Genomic DNA, 20,483 nt, shown 5'->3' on the forward strand with positions numbered 1-20,483 from the left:
CACAAGTACCTGGCAAGATCCCCAAAAAGTACAAAACATTTTATGTTGCTTATCCCAAAAATAAGCAGTAGATTTCCCCCATGTCCAAACCTTTTTTTAAACTCTGCTAAGCTAACCGCCTTTACCATTCTCTGGCAATGAATTCCAGAGTTTAATTACACATTGAGTGAAGAAACATTTTCTCTGATTCGTTTTAAATTTACTACATTGTAGCTTCATCGCATGCCTCCTAGTAGTTTTGGAAAGCGTAACAGACGCTTCACATCTACCTGTTCAACTCCACTCATTATTTTATAGACCTCTATCATATCTCCCCTCAGCCGTCATTTACAGATTTCCAGTAATTAAATATTCCTTCAGTAAAAGGTAGCAACCATTTTAATTTTTTTGTGTCCTCTTCCATACATACGTAGTAACCTTACCCAGGGCCACCGAAAGACTGAGCCAGGCCTAGGGCAGGGCTGCCACCACTGGGCCCGAGGTAGGTCCGCCCCCCCTTCGCCCGCCGCAACTGTAAATACTTTGACTGGCGGGGATCCCAAGGTCCCGCCAGCAGAAGAGTCCTTCCTTCAGCGCTGCTGTTCTTCACTCTGCCACATGGCCTGCCCCTGCGGCTGTTTTTCTCTCACTTCATGCGTGCTCCGTTTCAAAACCAAGCGTGCGCGGCCTGAGGGGAAAAGCAGCTGCTGTTGCGGCAGACTGAAGAAGAGAAGCGCTGGAGGAAGGACTCTTCTGCTGGCGGGGCCCAGAAGGGATCCCCGCCAGCCTGCTGTGTCTGCTCCTCCGGGTCCTCCTCAGCCTCCAACGGGGGGCCTGGCGCTGGAGTTTTTTCTCTCCTGCTCCTGTCGGGACACGATCACTCATGTCCTGTCAGGAGCAGGAGAGAGACAGACCCCGGTGTGGAATTTTGACCCCCGGCATGGAATTTTAACCCCTACTACCCCCCCCCCCCCCTCCAGTGGCCCTGACATTACCCCTGGGAAATGATGACAAAGTTCGGGAAAAGATAAACAGTAAGAGTTTTGATGAATTTTCTTCATCACCTTTTGGGGGCTTCCTTTACATCTAAACCAGCTCACATTTCCTGTAAACACTCTTGTGTGTCACACATGTTAGATTTGACAAGATTGTAAGCTCTGTGGATCAGGGACTGTCTCTAGAAGCGCTCTAGCATTGATAAGCAGTAGTCGTAGTATTGATAAAGACATACACTGACAAAACAAAGGCTCCCAGGTAATTTTTTTTTAAATATAATTTTAAGTTTTATTTGAAAATATTTCTTTCTTAGTTATAGTAAAGCTATTTCCACTTGCACAAAAAAACAGTCACAACTGAGCCTCTGGTCCCCTCCTCTGTTTCCCCTTCTCCTCCCCTTCACCACAGTCCTCCCCAATACACACACACACCACCCCTTCCCCCCCCCCCCCCAGTCCTGTAAACTTGTAAAGGGCTCTGTGTCCCCTTGCACATACATCGGAAAACATACAAGGTGCTATAATCATTAGCTGTCTGGTCGGAAGCAGCATCCTAGCACAGAAGGGGTTAAAGCAGCTAATTCGGTTGGGCAGGTCCTGTTCCTGGTCAGGAGCCATTTTAAGCTTTATAGACTTTCTTCAAGATGCCTCCTGCTTTAGCAGCTCCCGTGCTTCAGAGGACATGAGGGGGGTGCAGCTGTGCTGAATGTCATCTGGAAATCCCCATACAGGCACTGCACTGATGCACATGAAGCATGAAAACAGCACAGACAGCTGAAGTGCAGATCTCTATCACAGCCCCAAGTAGGCATCAAGGCGAGACATATAAAGCATGAAAACAGCACGGAGAGCTGATGAGCAAATCTTGAGAGCCTTGTGCAGGAGTCGAACCAATTTCTGTGTTAGGCTTATGATGTATGAATTATTTGCTGTATAATGATGTTTGGAATTACTTTTTGGATCTTTGAATTCCTCTTACTGCCTTCCTGCCCTCCCTGCTGCCCCGGCTGGGGAGAGGGGAGTAAGGAGGCTCTGTTCTAGGTGGGGCGAGAAGCCCTCCCTCTTGCACACATCTGATATCTCTCATTACCCCATGGTCTATTTTCTCCCTCCGGTACACAGTTCAGAGCCTCAGCAGAGCTGTACCATTTCGAGGTCGTAATTTCATCTCAGTGAAGGGAATTGAAAAATCAAAACCTTTCCAGTTATACCAGGTTATACCCTGCAGGAGATAAGTGGAGAAGAGAGAGAAAGAGCGAAAGAGGCGATCAACTCATTGTAATGACTCGTCATATTATAAGTTGCAAAAAGTGTATTTTAGTTATACAATAACAAAATAGAAGGGGCAAGACAGCTTTTCTCACTGGGAGCAGCAGAATCAGCACATAGGTTTCATAACTTCACACGTAATACCTCTGGGTTTAAAAAAGGTCTGGACAAATTCCTGGAGGAAAAGTCCATAGTCTGCTATTGAGACAGACACGGGAAGCAACGGCTTGCCCTGGGATTTGTAGCATAGAATGTTGCTATTCTTTAGGGTTCCAAAATCTTGCTACTTTTTGAGATTCTTCATGGAACCTTGCTATTCTTTGGGATTCCGGAATCTTGCTATTCTTTGGGGTTCTATGTGGAATGTTGCTATTATCTGAGTTTCTGAATGGAATCTTGCTACTCTTTATATTATTATTATTTGTGACATTTATATTCCACATTATCCAAAAGAAGTTTGAGTTCAATGTGGCTTGCAATAAACAATATAGGATACGCAACAAAGAATAATGCATAAGAAAATAATTTGTTGTAAGAATCCAATTTTACAATACAGTATCATAAACATACTGGGATAGCTATGGATGTTTAACATTTAGAAAATCTTATGTATAAGAAATTGTACATGAAGCAAAAAGAAAGTTAATGGTAAATAGAGTAATAACCAATTCAGGTAATAATTAATTGTTTGAGATATGGTCGTTCTTTGTAAGGGTTTGAATAGGAACGATTTGAGGATTTTGCGGAATCTAGGATATTCCTGCATATTCTTTGAGATTGTGCCTGGAATCTTGCTACTCTTTGGGGTTCTACATGAAATCTTGTTACTCTTTAGAATTCAAGAATCTTGCTGTTCTTGGAGTTCTACATGGAATGTCACTACTCTTTGGGATTCCGGAATCTTATTACTTTTTGGGGTTCTGGAATGTTGCTGCTAATTGGGCTTCTGCCAGGTACTTGTGACCTGGCTTGGCCACTGTTTGGAAACAGGATACTGGGCTAGATGGACCATTGGTCTAACCCAGTATGGCTACTCTTATGTTCTTAAGTATTTGGAGGCTCTAAAATGAGTGGCCCTCTGCATGAACAATGGCTAATAATAATGAGAACTGAGTTGTTTAGAAGGTGAGCACTGTCAGAGGACCAAGTGTTCTTATGACTTTTTTTCCGTTCTTGTGCAGAGGGACCACAAGAATGGAAGCAAGGAGGAGGTTGCGAATTACAGACTGGTCAGTCTGACCTTCATGGTGAGTAAAGCTTCTAAAGCAGAGGATTGTGAGGTTTCTCGAATCGAATGGACTGCAGGACCCGAGGCAGCAATGGTTTCACTAGAGGCAGATCTCGTTGGACAAAGCTGATTGGCTTCTTTGACTGGGTGACCAAACAGTTGGACGTGGGAGGGGAGCTAGATGTGATGTACTTAGATTTTAGCAAAGCCTTTGACACGGATCCGCACAGGCGACTGATAAATAAACTGAATGCCCTCGGTATGGGACCTAAAGTGACTGACTGGGTTAAAAATTGGTTAAATGGAAGGAGACACAGGGTAGTGGTAAATGGAGTTTGCCCTGAGAAAAAGGATGTTATTATTGGTGTACTGCAAGGGTCGATCCTCGGGCTGGCTCTTTTTAACATCTTTGTGAGTGGTATTGCAGAAAGACTGTCTGGTAAGGTTTGTCTCTTTGCAGATGATACCAAACTCTGTAACAAGGTGGACATCCCGGAGGGTGTGGATAGCATGAGGAAGGATCTGGCGAAGATTGAAGAATGGTCCGATAATTGGCAACTAAACTTTAATGCTAAGAAATGCAGGGTCATGCACTTGGGTCACAAAAACCTGAGGGAAAGGTACAGTATAGGAGGTGAAGAGCTTCTGTGTACAAAAGAAAAGCCAGGCTTGAGGGTGATTGTGTCTGATGACCTTAAGGTGGCCAAACGGGTAGAAAAGGTGATGGTCAAAGCCAGAAGGATGCTTGGGTGCATAAGGAGAGGGATGACCAGCAGGAAAAAAAGAAGAGGTGATAGTGCCCTTGTACAAGTCTCTGATGAGGCCCCAGTTACAGGGAGGGAGACTGGAGACCGCACTTACAGAAACAGGATGGAGTCGGTCAAGAGGGAAGCTACAAAATTGGTCAGCAGTCTCGGTCATAAAACATATAGGGACAGGCTTATAAATAGTGGTGTGCTGGAGCCCGCTGGCAAGAGCCAGTTGTTAAATTTTTTACCATCTTGGGCAGGGCCGTGCCTAGGGTCTCTGGCACCCCCCTGCAGACTATCAGTTGGCGGCGGCGGTGGCGGCGGCGGTGGCGCGCCCCCCCCCCCCCCCCCCCGTGAAAATGATCGCTCACCACTTGCCACACTGACAGGAATTGTCAGCAATATTCTTAGAAACAAATTGCTATACATTGCAAAATAAGATAGCAGATGTAAATTCTCAAAGTGGACATATTCCAAACACTAAAATGAAAATAAAATGATTTTTTTCTACCTTTGTTGTCTGGTGACTTTCTTTTTCTGATCATGCTGGCCCAGTATCTGATTCTGCTGCTATCTGTCCTCTTAACTCCGTTTCCAGGGCTTCCTTTCCATTTATTTCTTTCCTTTCCTTCTTTCTTCTTCATTTCTGGTCCTCAGCTTCTGCCTATTTTCTTCATCCATGTGCAGTTTTTCTCCTCTCTTCCTTTTCCCTCATTTCATCTCCTTCATCTTTCTTCCCTCCCCTCTATGTCCAGCAATTTCTCCTCTCTCCCTGAGCCCTGCCCTCCCATCCATGCTCCTCTGTCCCCTGCCCCTCCATTCATCCCTTTCCAGCAATTCCCCTCTCTCCCTGAGCCCTGCCCTCCCAATCCATGCCCATCCATGCTCCTTTGTCCCCTGCCCCCTCCATTCATCCTTTTCCAGCAATTCCCCTCTCTCCCTTCCATGACCCCCCCTCGTATCCATGCTCTCGTCTCTCCCCTGCCCTCCCGCTCCCATTGTTCAACTGCCCGCCCTCTTCTCTCCCCCCAACATCCCTTTTCTTTTTTTTTCTTTTAAATGTACCTCCATGGCGGTTCCGGCAGAGCAGTGTCAGTGAAGGAGGCGGCGCTCCCGACGTCACTAGCCTTCCCTTCGCTGTGTTCCGCCTTCTTCTGACGTCAGAAATGATGTCAGAAGAAGGCGGAACACAGCGAAGGGAAGGCTAGCGACGTCGGGAGCGCTGCCTCCTTCACTGACGCTGCGCTGCCGGAACCGCTACGGAGGTACATTTAAAAAGGAAAAAAAAAGAAAAGGGATGTTGGGGGGAGGGCGAGCGAGGTGAGCATGGTGCGGCGGCGCCCCCCAGAGGGAAGCGCCCCCCTGCCATGCTTACCTCGCTTACCGTGTTGGCACGGCCCTGATCTTGGGAGCCAGTTGTTGTTCAGGGCGAGCCGGCTCTCCTCCCTCCTTCCCTCAAGCTACAGGCTCTCTCCCGCCTTCCCTCAAGCTACAGGCTCCCTCCCTTCCTCCCTCGAGCTACAGGGTCCGTCCCAGTGTATGGATTCTTCAGGGCAGGCAGGAAAGATCCCCAGTCTTGCCTGCCCGCTGCCAGTGCTGACCCTCCCCCGCTGCCAGATTGCTGTTTAAAAATGGCCGCCGAGACTTCTGCTGAAGTCTTGGAGGCCGCCCTTGTAAGTCTCGACGACCATTTTGAAGAGCGATGCAGTAGCCAGCAGCGGGCAGGAAAGACTGGGGATCTTTCCTGCCTGCCCCGAAGAATCCACTCAACAACCGACAATCGCTGGGTATGGGTGACTGGAGGGGGGGCAGGGGAGAGAGGACAGTCGCTGGGTATGGGTGGCTGGAGGGGGGGGCAGGGGAGAGAGGACAGTTGCTGGGTATGGGTGGCTGGGGGGTAGGGGAGAGAAGACAATCGCTGGGTATGGGTGGTTGGAGGGGGGGCAGGGGAGAGAGGACAATCGCTGGCATGGGTGGCTGGAGGGGGGCAGGGGAGAGGGCAATCGCTGGGTATGGGTGGCTGGAGGGGGGCAGGGGAGAGAGGACAGTCGCTGGGTATGGGTGGCTGGAGGGGGGCAGGGGAGAGAAGACAATTGCTGGGTATGGGTGGTTGGAAGGGGGGCAGGGGAGAGAGGACAGTCACTGGGTATGGGTAGCTGGAGGGGGGCAGGGGAGAGAGGACAGTCACTGGGTATGGGTGGCTGGAGGGGGGCAGGGGAGAGAGGGCAATCGCTGGGTATGGGTGGCTGGAGGGGGGCAGGGGAGAGAAGACAATTGCTGGGTATGGGTAGCTGGAGGGGGGCAGGGGAGAGAGGACAGTCACTGGGTATGGGTAGCTGGAGGGGGGCAGGGGAGAGAGGGCAATCGCTGGGTATGGGTGGCTGGAGGGGGGGCAGGAGAGACAGGGCAATCGCTGGGCATGGGTGGCTGGAGGGGGGCAGGGGAGAGGGCAATCGCTGGGTATGGGTGGCTGGAGGGGGGCAGGGGAGAGAGGACAATCGCTGGGTATGGATGGCTGGAGGGGGGCAGGGGAGAGAGGACAGTCACAGGGGAGAGAGGGTAATCGCTGGGTATGGGTGGCTGGAGGGGGGGCAGGGGAGACAGGGCAATCGCTGGGTATGGGTGGTTGGAGGGGGGGCAGGGGAGAGAGGACAATCGCTGGGTATGGGTGGCTGGAGGGGGGCAGGGGAGAGAGGACAGTCGCTGGGTATGGGTGGCTGGAGGGGGGGCAGGGGAGAGAGGACAGTCGCTGGGTATGGGTGGCAGGGGAGAGAGGACAATTGCTGGCATGGGTGGTTGGAGGGGGGCAGGGGAGAGAGGACCATCGCTGGGTATGGGTGGCTGGAGGGGGGCAGGGGAGAGAGGGCAATCGCTGGGTATGGGTGGTTGGAGGGGGGGCAGGGGAGACAGGGCAATCGCTGGGTATGGGTGGCTGGAGGGGGGCAGGGGAGAGAGGACAATCGCTGGGTATGGGTGGTTGGAGGGGGGCAGGGGAGAGAGGGCAATCGCTGGGTATGGGTGGTTGGAGGGGGGGCAGGGGAGAGGGCAATCGCTGGGTATGGGTGGCTGGAGGGGGCAGGGGAGAGAGGACAATTGCTGGGTATGGGTGGCAGGGGAGAGAGGACAATTGCTGGCATGGGTGGTTGGAGGGGGGCAGGGGAGAGAGGACCATCGCTGGGTATGGGTGGCTGGAGGGGGGCAGGGGAGAGAGGGCAATCGCTGGGTATGGGTGGTTGGAGGGGGGGCAGGGGAGACAGGGCAATCGCTGGGTATGGGTGGCTGGAGGGGGGCAGGGGAGAGAGGACAATCGCTGGGTATGGGTGGTTGGAGGGGGGCAGGGGAGAGAGGGCAATCGCTGGGTATGGGTGGTTGGAGGGGGGGCAGGGGAGACAGGGCAATCGCTGGGTATGGGTGGCTGGAGGGGGCAGGGGAGAGAGGACAATTGCTGGGTATGGGTGGCTGGAGGGGGGCAGGGGAGAGAGGACAATCGCTGGGTATGGGTGGCTGGAGGGGGGCAGGGGAGAGAGGACAATCGCTGGGTATGGGTGGCTGGAGGGGGGCAGGGGAGAGAAGACAATTGCTGGGTATGGGCAGGGGCGTAGCTACGGGTGGGCCTGGATGGGCCCAGGCCCACCCAGTTTCGTCTCAGGCCCATCCTCACCTTCTCCCACCCCCGCCGTAGCGCTGCCTCCTTTCCTGCACTTCGCGGTGTCTGTCTCCCACCCTCACAGCAGCGCTTTCAATTTGCTATCAGCGCTGCCTGCCTGACAGCTGACAGACGCGACGCGATGTCCTCCTGCTCCGGGGCCTTCCCTCTGCCGCGTTGATTCAACTTCCTGTTTACGCAGGGTGGATTGCATGCGGCAGAGGGAAGGTCCCGGAGCAGGACGTCGTCGCGCCGCATCTGTCAGCTGTCAGGCAGGCAGCGCCGATAGAGCGCTGCCACGGCAGTGGGAGACGGAGACCATGAAGTGCAGGAGACGAGTCAGCGCCACGGTGGGAGAAGGTGAGTGGAGGCAGCGTCGATAACTTTAAAGGTGCTGTGCGCTGCGTGTGTGTGGGGGGGGGGGGGGGTTGGGGTTGTAGTGCCCACCCATCCAACCCACTGGCCCACCCAAAAATTGTCTTCTGGCTATGCCACTGGGTATGGGTGGTTGGAAGGGGGGCAGGGGAGAGAGGACAGTCACTGGGTATGGGTAGCTGGAGGGGGGCAGGGGAGAGAGGGCAATCGCTGGGTATGGGTGGCTGGAGGGGGGCAGGGGAGAGAAGACAATTGCTGGGTATGGGTAGCTGGAGGGGGGCAGGGGAGAGAGGGCAATCGCTGGGTATGGGTGGCTGGAGGGGGGGCAGGAGAGACAGGGCAATCGCTGGGCATGGGTGGCTGGAGGGGGGCAGGGGAGAGGGCAATCGCTGGGTATGGGTGGCTGGAGGGGGGCAGGGGAGAGAGGACAATCGCTGGGTATGGATGGCTGGAGGGGGGCAGGGGAGAGAGGACAGTCGCAGGGGAGAGAGGGTAATCGCTGGGTATGGGTGGCTGGAGGGGGGGCAGGGGAGACAGGGCAATCGCTGGGTATGGGTGGTTGGAGGGGGGGCAGGGGAGAGAGGACAATCGCTGGGTATGGGTGGCTGGAGGGGGGCAGGGGAGAGAGGACAGTCGCTGGGTATGGGTGGCTGGAGGGGGGGCAGGGGAGAGAGGACAGTCGCTGGGTATGGGTGGCTGGAGGGGGGGCAGGGGAGAGAGGACAATTGCTGGCATGGGTGGTTGGAGGGGGGCAGGGGAGAGAGGACCATCGCTGGGTATGGGTGGCTGGAGGGGGGCAGGGGAGAGAGGGCAATCGCTGGGTATGGGTGGTTGGAGGGGGGGCAGGGGAGACAGGGCAATCGCTGGGTATGGGTGGCTGGAGGGGGGGCAGGGGAGAGAGGACAATCGCTGGGTATGGGTGGCTGGAGGGGGGCAGGGGAGAGAGGGCAATCGCTGGGTATGGGTGGTTGCAGGGGGGGCAGGGGAGACAGGGCAATCGCTGGGTATGGGTGGCTGGAGGGGGCAGGGGAGAGAGGACAATTGCTGGGTATGGGTGGCTGGAGGGGGGCAGGGGAGAGAGGACAATCGCTGGGTATGGGTGGCTGGAGGGGGGTAGGGGAGAGAAGACAATTGCTGGGTATGGGCAGGGGCGTAGCTACGGGTGGGCCTGGATGGGCCCAGGACCACCCAGTTTCGTCTCAGGCCCATCCTCACCTTCTCCCACCCCCGCCGTAGCGCTGCCTCCTCTCCTGCACTTCGCGGTGTCTGTCTCCCACCCTCACGGCAGCGCTTTCAATTTGCTATCAGCGCTGCCTGCCTGACAGCTGACAGACGCGACGCGATGTCCTCCTGCTCCGGGGCCTTCCCTCTGCCGCGTTGATTCAACTTCCTGTTTACGCAGGGTGGATTGCATGCGGCAGAGGGAAGGTCCCGGAGCAGGACGTCGTCGCGCCGCGTCTGTCAGCTGTCAGGCAGGCAGCGCCGATAGAGCGCTGCCACGGCAGTGGGAGACGGAGACCATGAAGTGCAGGAGACGAGTCAGCGCCACGGTGGGAGAAGGTGAGTGGAGGCAGCGTCGATAACTTTAAAGGTGCTGTGCGCTGCGTGTGTGTGTGTGGGGGGGGGGGGGGGGGGTTGGGGTTGTAGTACCCACCCATCCAACCCGCTGGCCCACCCAAAAATTGTCTTCTGGCTACGCCACTGGGTATGGGTGGTTGGAAGGGGGGCAGGGGAGAGAGGACAGTCACTGGGTATGGGTAGCTGGAGGGGGGCAGGGGAGAGAGGGCAATCGCTGGGTATGGGTGGCTGGAGGGGGGGCAGGAGAGACAGGGCAATCACTGGGTATGGGTGGCTGGAGGGGGGCAGGGGAGACAGGGCAATCGCTGGGTATGGGTGGCTGGAGGGGGGACAGGGGAGAGAGGACAATCGCTGGGTATGGGTGGCTGGAGGGGGGGCAGGGGGAGAGGAGGGTTGCTGGACATGGGTGGATGGAGGAGAGGGAAGGGAGAGAAAAAATGCTGGACATGGATGGAGGAGAGGGAAGAGTGAGGAAGGAGATGAGATGAGGGAAAAGAAAGAGAGGAGAAAAACTGCACGTGGATGAAGAAAATAGGCAGAAGCTGGATCCACTGGTCAAGTCTGCGGAGGACCCAGCTTTTACTTAAGGATGTAGGGCAAGAAATGAAAAAAAGGTGCAAAGTAAAGAAAAATGGAAAGGAAGCCCTGGAAACGGAGTTAAGAGGACAGATAGCAGCAGAATCGGATACTGGGCCAGCATGATCAGAAAAACAAAGTCACCATTTTATTTTGATTATAGTATTTGGAATATGTCCACTTTGAGAATCAGGTGCTCAACATTAAAAGTTTTTATTTATTTACTTATTTATGGCATTTTAGCCCACATTAAACATGAATTAGATTGGAACCTGGGATCATTTAATTTTTTTTTCTGGAGTAATGCATTGCCCCACCCCCTCCCCAGGCTCTCTCCCCGGCTATAGCCAGCTCTGCAATTTGGGGGGGGGGGGGGGGGGGGGCTCAGAGGTGGACCTGGGAGAGAGCCTGTTGTTAAACATTTACCAGCACACCACTGCTTATAAACCTCAACATGTATACGCTGGAAGATAGGTGAGAGAGAGAGGGGATATGATAGAGATGTTTAAATACCTCAGTGGTGTTAATGTACAGGAAGTGAGCCTTTTTCAAATGAAGGAAAACTCTGGAATGAGGGGGCATAGGATGTCGTTAAGAGGAAATAGGCTTAGGAGGAATCTAAGAAAATACTCTTTCACGGAAAGGGTGGTGGATGAGTGGAATGGCCTCCTGGTGCAGGTCGTGGAGAAGAGGACTGTGTCAGAAATTAAGAAATCGTGGGACAGGACACATGGCATCTCTTAGGAAAAGCAGGAGTTAGTGGTTACTGAGGATGGGCAGACTGGATTCGCCATTTGACCCTTATCTGCCGTCATGTTTCTATGTCACTGGGGAGGATTGAGTGTTCTTGTGACAGCTCTTTTGACAGTGGGGACTGTGTGGGAGGACTGAGTGTTCTTGTGACAGCTGTTTTGACACTGTGGACTGTGTCGTAGGATTGAGTGTTCTTGTGACTGCTCTTTTGACATTGGGGACTGTGTCGTAGGATTGAGTGTTCTTGTGACAGCTCTTTTGACAGTGGGGACTGTGTTGTAGGATTGAGTGTTCTCGTGACAACTCTTTTGACAGTGGGGACTCTGTCAGAGGACATAGTGTTCAGTGGGGACTCTGTTCCACAACCGAGTGTTCTCACGCTCCTGGCGATGTCCCTTACCTGATGGTCTTTGCTGTGGCTGTACATGCCGTTCAGATTGGAGTAATGGCAGTTGCGATACCACCAGGCTCCACGGTACGATACGGCACAGGGTAGGATCTGCCGGTTGTAGTCTCGGTCCCGGGTAGAGAAAACGCTCCCACTGTGGTATGATAATGAGTCTCCTGTGCAGAGAGAGAACACGTGCAAGGGTCAGAGGGAGCACAGCCCAGAGACACAGGGTGGAAGAGTGTCAGCACACAGTTTAAGTACATAAGTGTTGCCACACTGGGACAAACCAAAGGTCCATCAAGCCCAGCATCCTGTTTCCAACAGTGGCCAATCCAGGTCACAAATACCTGGCAAGATCCCAAAACAGTACAATACATTTTATGCTGCTTAACCCAGAAATAAGCAGTGGATTTTCCCCAAGTCCATCTTAATAACGGTCTATGGACTTTTCCTTTAGGAAGCCATCCAAACCTTTTTAAACCCCTGCTAAGCTAACCACCTTTACCACATTCTCTGGCAATGAATTCGAATCAGAGAAAGAGCAAGCACAACCCAGGAGACCAGGAGATAACAGAAACAGGGAGAGAGCACAGCCCAGGTTCCAAGAAGCAGAGAGAGAGAGAGAGAGAGAGAGAGAGACAGATATCAGGCAGCCTGGAATCAGAAAAAACAGAAAGCAGTCTTTCTTATGTCCCTGCCATGCTATAATCCTTTACACCATGCCCATGTTGTACCAGGTGCCTTTTCCCCCCTGTACATCATAACCTCATGCCCTTCATCTATCTGTGCTGTATTCAAGTACCTCACGTTACTCCCCTCCATTCCTTCCCATACCCCCCTGGCAGTTCTCATTTTATCCCCCCACCCACCTCCCCAGTGGTCCCGCATGGTAGTCCCATAATAGAGTCAGGATGTACCTGCCGTGCCGCTGTATTTCCCAAGCCGGAGTCGATAATATTTGGGTTCCGGTTCAATGCGGAAGTAGTCGTACAGGGCATAAACAGATTCGTTGCTTGCACGAAGGTCCACACGAAGCTCGAACACTCCCTGAGATGTCAGCTGATGCAAGTTGTTGTTGCCTGGAAGAAGAATATATGCAATACCCCATCTCATTAATGACACAGGGAATACAGAGCCTTGTCACCTCTAGAGCACTGGGGACGAGGGCTCAGGGGATGGACACAGGGGTACAGAGCCTGTCACCTTTAGAGCACTGGGGACTGGAGGGTTCAGGGGATGGGCACAGGGATACAGAACTTGTTATTGCTAAGATACTGTGGACTGGGGGGGGGGGCTCAGGAGATGGATACAGGGATAAAAAAAAAGTGTTCAGGGGATGGACACAGGGATGCAGAACCTGTCACCTCTAAGACATCATGGACTGGAGGGCTCAGGGGATTGACACAGAGATAAAAAGGAGTGTTAGGGGATGGACACAGGGGTACAGGGTCTGTCACCTCTAGGACATTGGGGACTGGAAGGATCAGGGGATGAGCACAGAGAGATACACAGCCTGTCGCCTTTTGAGCACTGGGGACTGGAGGGTTCAGGGGATGGGCACAGGGATAAGGAGCTATCACCTCAGAAGAGAGAGAAGAGTGGACAGGATAGGGGAGAAGTCTGGGTTTACACCTCATGCCATATCAATCAGACAGGCTGATCCAACCTTGAATTGTCTCCACTCTCTGCACTGGATCTGCAGTTCTGATGTTGCTTAGGGAAGCCAATGAGAAAATGCAGAACTATAGGTCCCTGCATTCAGTGAGGAAAATCTGTGACTGTATCGGTCTGTCTGATTAACTAGGGGTTTGGTTGCAACTGAGGGGGGGGGGGGGGGTGCCACTCTTTCCTCTTACCAAGCCAGAATTCCTGGGTCAGGTTGCCAAAGCCGGCTGCGTAGTCGTCCCAGTCTCTCCAGAAGTCGGTTTTCCCGTTCATTCGACGCTGGAAAACCTGCCAGAGCCCCCAGAGGGAAGAAACAGGCCCCACCCCAGACAGAACATCGGCATTAGCAGGAGGGAATGGGCTGCAGTAATTTCTGCGTCGTCTCCATCAATGTCCCATGAGAAGAGCAGGTGAACTGTGCCCTCTTCCTCCTCCTCCATCCCCCCCCCCCCCATCTTCTAGCAGGGTCACTGTAAGCCAGTCCTAGTTTTACTCCTCTCCAAGGTGCATGCTGGGACTGGTAGTTCCTTAGGGAAATCAGACCTGCAAACTCCCAGCATGCAGTGGGAGTAAACCCAAGAGAGGGTTACCCTGATCCCCAAAATGAAATCCCCTACCACCGCCACCCACCATCTTCTCCACCTTATACCAGGCGACGCTGTCAATCCTTTTGTTCCCCACAAGCAGGAACCAGGGACTCTCTCATGGGAGATCCATATAAAGTTGCCAACTGGATCCAGGTTTCTTTGACAAAGTTGATCCAGTCCTGGGTTTACCCCACTGCATGCAGGGACTTGTAGTCTTGCTTTTCTTGCCATGGGGAAATCAGAACTAGAAGTTCCTGCATGCAATGGGGTAAACCCAGGACTGGGTCAACTCTGTTGGATGAATCTGGATCCAGTTGGCAATCCTAGGCCCATAGACTGTATGACCGCTTGCCCTCACCCTGGGTCAACCGAAAGACAGATCCCGTGTTGGCTTTGCCCCACTGCATGCAGGGAACGCTAGTTCTGAATGTTCCCTTGCTTTCCCTCTGAAAATAAAGAGTACAAGTGAGGTAGAACCAAGCCTGGATCAGCATGTTTGCTTGACCGGACATAATGTAGTAACCCTTTCATGACTCATTCCCCCCCCCCCCCCCACCCCTCTTCAGCCTGCTATACTCACAATCCAGCCTCCCCCATCTGTCTCCATATCACAGAAAACCTTCAGTGGTTGCTTCCGATCTCCGCCCAGGAAGATGGTGGCTGGTCTGGAGCGAGTGATGCCGTTTAGGTACTCCTCCACGCAGTCCCGGGGGAAGGGAAACCTCAGGCGCCCTGTAATGAAAGTGGAAGGGGAGCTGGTAAATGCCAGGGGCGGAAGAGGATCCCCTTGAAAAATGATGTGTATTTTACATGCTGTCTAAGGAAAATTCACGCCAGGGTCAAATGTGGAAACATAAAAATGACAGCAGATAAAGACCATATGGCCTATTCGATCTGCAGGTCCATAACAACTACACAGCTTTACAATCCCTTCCTCTCTCTCAGAAATCATCTGTGCTTATTATGCCACACTTTCTTGAATTCACCCAGTCTTCGTCTCCACCGGGAGGGCATTCCACACATCCACCACCCTTTCCATGAAGAAGTATTTCCTTACGTCTGTCCCCCTTCACCTTCATCCCTTGCCCCCTCATTCCAGAGCTTCCTTTGAATGGAAAGAGACTTCCCTCCAGTGGATTTATGTCACAGAAATATTTAAATATCTCTATCATATCTCCCCTCTCCCACCTTTCTTCCAACGTATACATCTTGAGATCTTTACGGCTGCTCCTATATGCTTTATGACAAAGACCACTGACCATTTTAGTAGCTGCCCTCTGGACTGACTCCATCCTGTTTATATCTTTTTGAAGGTGGGTCTCCAGAATTGTACACAATATTCTAAATGAGGTCTCACCAGAGTCTTATAAAGGGGCATCATCGCCTCCTTTTCCTGCTGGCCATTCCTCTCCTTGTGTACTCAAGCATCCGTCTGAATTTTGCTGTCACCTTTTCTACCTGTTTCACCACCTTATCAGGCATTATCACCCCAAGGACCCTTTTATTCCTGAACTATGGTATTCTCTATATAACAGCGCTCAGGCACTTCTCGAACAGAAAAGCTTGACACCAGTGAACATAACGTACATAAGAACATAAGCGTTGCCATACTGGGACAGACTGAAGGTCTGTCAAGCCCAGTATCCTGTTTCCAACAGTGGCCAATCCAGGTCACAAGTACCTGGCAAGATCCCAAAACAGTAAAACAGATTTTATGCTGCTTATCCTAGAAATAACTGAATTTTCCTAAGTCCATCTTAATAATGGCTTATGGGCTTTTCTTTTAGGAAACTATCCACACTTTTTTTAAATCCTGCTAAGCTAACTGCTTTTACCACATTCTCTGGTAACAAATTCCAGAGTTTAATTACAGGTTAAGTGAAGAAATATTTTCTCTGCTTTGTTTTAATTTTACTACTTAGTAGCTTCATTGTGTGTCCCCTAGGCCTAGTATTTTTGGAAAGAGTAAACAAGCGATTCACATCTACTTGTTCCACTCCACGCAGTACTTTATAGACCTCTATCACGTCTCCCCTGAGCCTTCTCTTCTCCAAGCTGAAGAGCTCTAGCTGCTTTAGCCTTTTCCTCCTTTCATAGGGAAGTCTTCCCATCCACTATCATTTTCATCACCCTTCTCTGCACCTTTTTCAATTCCACTATATCTTTTTTGAGATGCGGTGACCAGAATTGCACACAGTATTTGAGGTACGGTCGTACCATGGAGTGATACAAAGTCATTATAATGTCCTCATTTTTGTTTTCCATTCCTTTTCTAATACCTAATTCTATTTGCTTTCTTAGCTGCTGCTGCACACTGAGCAGAGGGTTTCAACGTATCCTCAACGATGACACCTAGATCTTTTCCTGGGTGGTGATTCAAATAGATATAGTTTGGGTTCCTTCCTCTTTCCCACCTGCATCACTGCACTTGCTCACATTAAATGTCTTCTGCCATTTAGACGCCCAGTCCCAGTCTCGTAAGGTCCTCTTGCAATGTTTCACAGTCCTCTTGTGATTTAACAATTTTGAATAACTTTGTTTCATCAGCAAATGTAATTACCTCACTAGTTATTCCAATCTCTAGATCATTTATAAATATGTTAAAAAGCAGCGGTCCCAGCACAGACCCCTGTGGAACCCCACTAACTACCCTTCTCCATTGAGAATATTGACCATTTAACCCTACTCTCTGTTTTCTGTCTTTTAACCAGTTTTTAATCCACAATAGGACATTACCACCTATCCCATGACTTTCTAATTTCCTCATATACAATATCAACCGGCTCACCTTTATCCACATGTTTGTCCACCCCTTAAAAGAAATTTACTGATTGGTGAAGCAAGATTTCCCTTGACTAAATCCTTATTGGCTTTGTCTCATTAATCCATGCTTAAGTATATGCTCTGTAATTTTAGTCTTTTTAATAGCCTCTGGCTCTCTGGTCTATAATTTCCTGGATCACCTTTTTTGGGTGTATAATTTCCCAGATCACTTCTGGAACCATGTGTATAAATTGGCGTTATATTGGCCACCCTCCAATCTTCTTGTACCATGCTTGATTTTAAAGATAAATGACATAATCGTAACAATAGCTCTGCAAGTTCATTTTCAATTCTATCAGTACTCTGGGATGCATTTACCATCTGGTCCAGGTGATTTGCTACTCTTCAGTTTGTCAAATTGCCCCATTACTTTTTCCAGGTTTAGAGAGATTGTATCAGTTTCTCTGAATCTGATGTGTCTCACCCCTGCTTTCATACCCTATTCCTGTCCCAGGTACCTGTGGTAAACAAGGTGCTGGTGGGTGCACTTCTGACATCCCCTCTGAGTGCCTGCAGGCGGGCCTGGTATTGGGTGGAAGGAATGAGATCCCACAGCTCGTGTGAGTTCACAGATGGAGGGAGTTTGACCTCCTGAAAAATAAAGAGAATCGTATTGGGTGGAGAGACAGAGAGAGGGAGGAAGGAAAGGGGAAAGAGAATGGGGCAAGAAAGAGACAGGCACAGCAGGATAGACAAAGAGAGACAGCCAAAAGGAAAGACAAGCCTATGTAATAAGGTGTATTAAGCTGAGTGCATTTTTTTTTTAGTTTAATAAGGGTTTTTAACTTTCAATATAAGGTGTGTACAAATGTGAGTAAAACTGTACACTGAAAATAGCAAAATATATAATCTGGAAGTCCATTTGTATTCCATTCTTTCTTTCAGATGATGATAAATCATTGTTTGACTTTCTTACAGCTGTTGCTTTAAAGTTAATTATATTGCAGTGGTTGGGGCTTCGGATCCTGGGGACAGCTGAACAATTGATTTTAGATATTCCGGGGTCCTTTAGAGGGCAGAATCGATTTGAAACATTAATGCTCCGTAAGATGAGCTTATTGGCCAGGAAATGTATCTTACAGTACTGGACAGTCAAGGCATACTGGCACTGGAGAAACCAGTTACATCAGCTGGTGTCTTGGGAGGCTGGAGAATCCAGGTTCTCACAGAAAAAGAGAGTCACATTTTTGGCTGTTTGGGGCCCTTATCTGCAAAGTCTAAGCCATAGAGGTCGTAGTTTACTTTTAAATGCAGGGTGAACTCCACGGGCTGTTACTGAATGGTTTTCCAGGTCTGGGGTAAAAGGGGGGGGGGGGTAAAAGAAGGGTACGGGAGAGGGTGGGGGGAAGATAGGTACTTCTTGATGGGGTAATAAATGTTGGAATAAAAAATTCACAAATGCTGCATGTTAGTTAGCAATTGTTGTATACTTAGATCGAGGTTGGATGGACGTTATATGCAGAGCCTGTATAACAATGTTTATGTTGCTGCAGTGTCAATAAAAAACGTTTAAACATAAAGTTAATTATATTGCATTGGAAAGACAACTCTCAAGTGACTGTACATCTTTGGTGGAACTGGATTTTCTTGTACAAGAAATATGAACAATCTGTTTCTTATTCTTCAGTGGGATATTTTGCTGGTCTTAAGAAGTGGAAAACTGTGGATTCTTATTTATCTTGTAATGCTTAGTGAAATAGTGTTGGACTCAGTGTTAGTTGCGGTATAATGCATTTATGTAAGTGTTTTGTTTTGTATAGTTGTAAAATTTAATAAAAATAAAATTAAACAACAAAACAAAACTGTACACTGAAATTAGCATACTCCATGCAAATCTCATGCTAATAAAGCAGTTAGCTGGGAGAACGGTTAACTCATGATCTTTTAAGCCCTGAAATTGAAGTCCTGGTGGTTAACTCTCATTTCTGGGGCTGCAGTTAGTCTGTGGTCCAGGGTGTATTGCTGCACCTGGGAAGCCCCATAGACTGACATAAGATCCAGAAATGGGAGTTAAGCTAACTTTATTCCACCTCTAATCCAGGAGGTACATTTCAGGGTTGCGGTGGGGGGAGGGGCAGGGCAAAATGTGCCCCCACCCCAAAACTGAGGTCTGGCTACACGTCTGATTGACACAGCATTTCTTATTGCCGCAGCAGTTCACTTTGGAGTAAACATTCATCCGGAAGTCATGAGCAGTGTCGCTGGCTTTATAGCCGGATATTTAATACCACGCAATGTCCAGGAGCCGGCATTCAATATCCAAGTATGTGAGGACAGCTGGCTGTTATCTGGTTAAGAGCCAATATCCAGCACAACTGGATAAGTGAAACCGGACAAAGATAAGGCATGTTTTATGCAGTTCAATTTATCTGGTTACGTTATCCAGTTAGTGCTGGATATCGGTACTTAACTGTATAAGAGCCGAATCTGCCTCGATTCCGCCCTCGGGTCGCCCACAACATAGTCAGTTCCAGCTTAGGCAGCTAGAGGGGATATTCAGAGGCGTTATATATTCTCGGCTAGCCCCACAGAGATTATTTAACTGGGCAGACACTTTTTAACTCATGTACTGGCGTAAAAGAGAGGGAGGGGAAAGAAGGAGAACAGGGTGGGAAACTGGATGCTTGTATGCTGACGGTGGGGTGGATCGCACTCAGAGGTCTGCGTGTTGGATTCAGGACTGTATCGAGTCATGGTTGCACCCTGTGCACCTCGTCCATCTGTGCCCCTCCCATCCTGCCAACTTTGCCAGTGCCTAGAGGAAGCAAATTTGGTGCCCTGAGTGGCCGTATCACTCGCATGGCGCTGATTGGCGAGATGGATAAGCGGTAGAGCAATGAATGGACTGACAAACACACACAGAACAGTAAAATATAACCAGAAGGGCCCCTTCCTCTCACCGACGTACCTCTTTTTCCCCAGAGGGTGTCTCGTAAGTCAGGACATAGGCTGTGGGTTTGACCTGGGGGGCTGTCCAGGACAGCAGTGCGCTGCGGGGAGTCACCTCGCTGGCTGTCAGATCCCTGGGGGCATCAGCACCTGGAGAAAGACAGACAGACAGAGATGAGCACAAACATCCTGGGTGGGGTGAAATTTTGGCTGTTGTCTACGGTGCTAGATGCCCGAAGGCGCTTAAACAGGAGACAGGGCGGTACAGACCAGTGGTGAAAGTGGTGCTGGCAGGAGAACTGCTATTGGAACCTCTGTTGCTGTGTATTTGGACCTTGTATTCCGTGTTCACCCTCAGGCCGCTGAGTGGGAGGCTGGAGCTGCTGCCGGAAATGGTTCTAGTGACTGCTGGTACTGTGGGAAAAGTAGCCAGAAGCTTAAGTTAAGGAAAATAATACTGCCAAGCGATAAGTATTCAGGTATGATATGTTCCTGCAGTGAAGAGCTTACCTACTTGAGGTAATGGAAGATACAATGACTTGCCCAGCCCCAAAGATTGTTAGTGTTTGAAGCAGGATGTGAACCCTGGCTTCCCTAGTTTGCCACCCTTTGTTCTAATTAAGGAAGTTTAATTGACAAGAGATGAAACCTTCCCCCTCACACAGCCACAATCTTGATACACTCAAAACAATTCAACCTTATATAGGCAGTCCGTTATTTCTAATAAGAGTTTGCCATTGTTTTGGGTGACTCAATATGGTGGCAAGCTCCGCCTACTGGCTTCAGGCCAGATAATGGTCCAAGCAGGCTACCGCCATCTCCTGTCAATTAAATCTCCTTGGTTCTAACCACTAGGCCACTTCCTCTTCAAAAATTAAAAGGAGAGGAACCAAATTGGGGGGGGGGGGGGGAGTTTCAGTCTGAATGATCCTGAGCTTCTGGGGTTCCTACACATACATCTACTCCTCCAGCCCCCTCCC

General features: G+C 50.5%; 1 protein-coding gene across 1 annotated transcript in view; it reads right to left on the reverse strand.

The window, feature by feature from the left end:
* Nucleotides 1–1,423: 1,423 nt before the first annotated feature.
* TNXB (tenascin XB) overlaps nt 1,424–20,483 on the reverse strand; it is a 112,527-nt gene continuing 93,467 nt past the window's right edge. Inside the window, 8 exon segments of the mRNA XM_030197294.1 lie at nt 1,424–2,196; nt 11,549–11,712; nt 12,457–12,618; nt 13,396–13,492; nt 14,372–14,523; nt 17,073–17,205; nt 19,523–19,653; nt 19,774–19,917. Coding sequence (XP_030053154.1) covers nt 2,098–2,196; nt 11,549–11,712; nt 12,457–12,618; nt 13,396–13,492; nt 14,372–14,523; nt 17,073–17,205; nt 19,523–19,653; nt 19,774–19,917 — 1,082 coding nt within the window. The 3' untranslated portion in view covers nt 1,424–2,097.

Source organism: Microcaecilia unicolor, chromosome 3 (assembly GCF_901765095.1).
Source record: "Microcaecilia unicolor chromosome 3, aMicUni1.1, whole genome shotgun sequence".
NCBI classification, from domain to species: domain Eukaryota; kingdom Metazoa; phylum Chordata; class Amphibia; order Gymnophiona; family Siphonopidae; genus Microcaecilia; species Microcaecilia unicolor.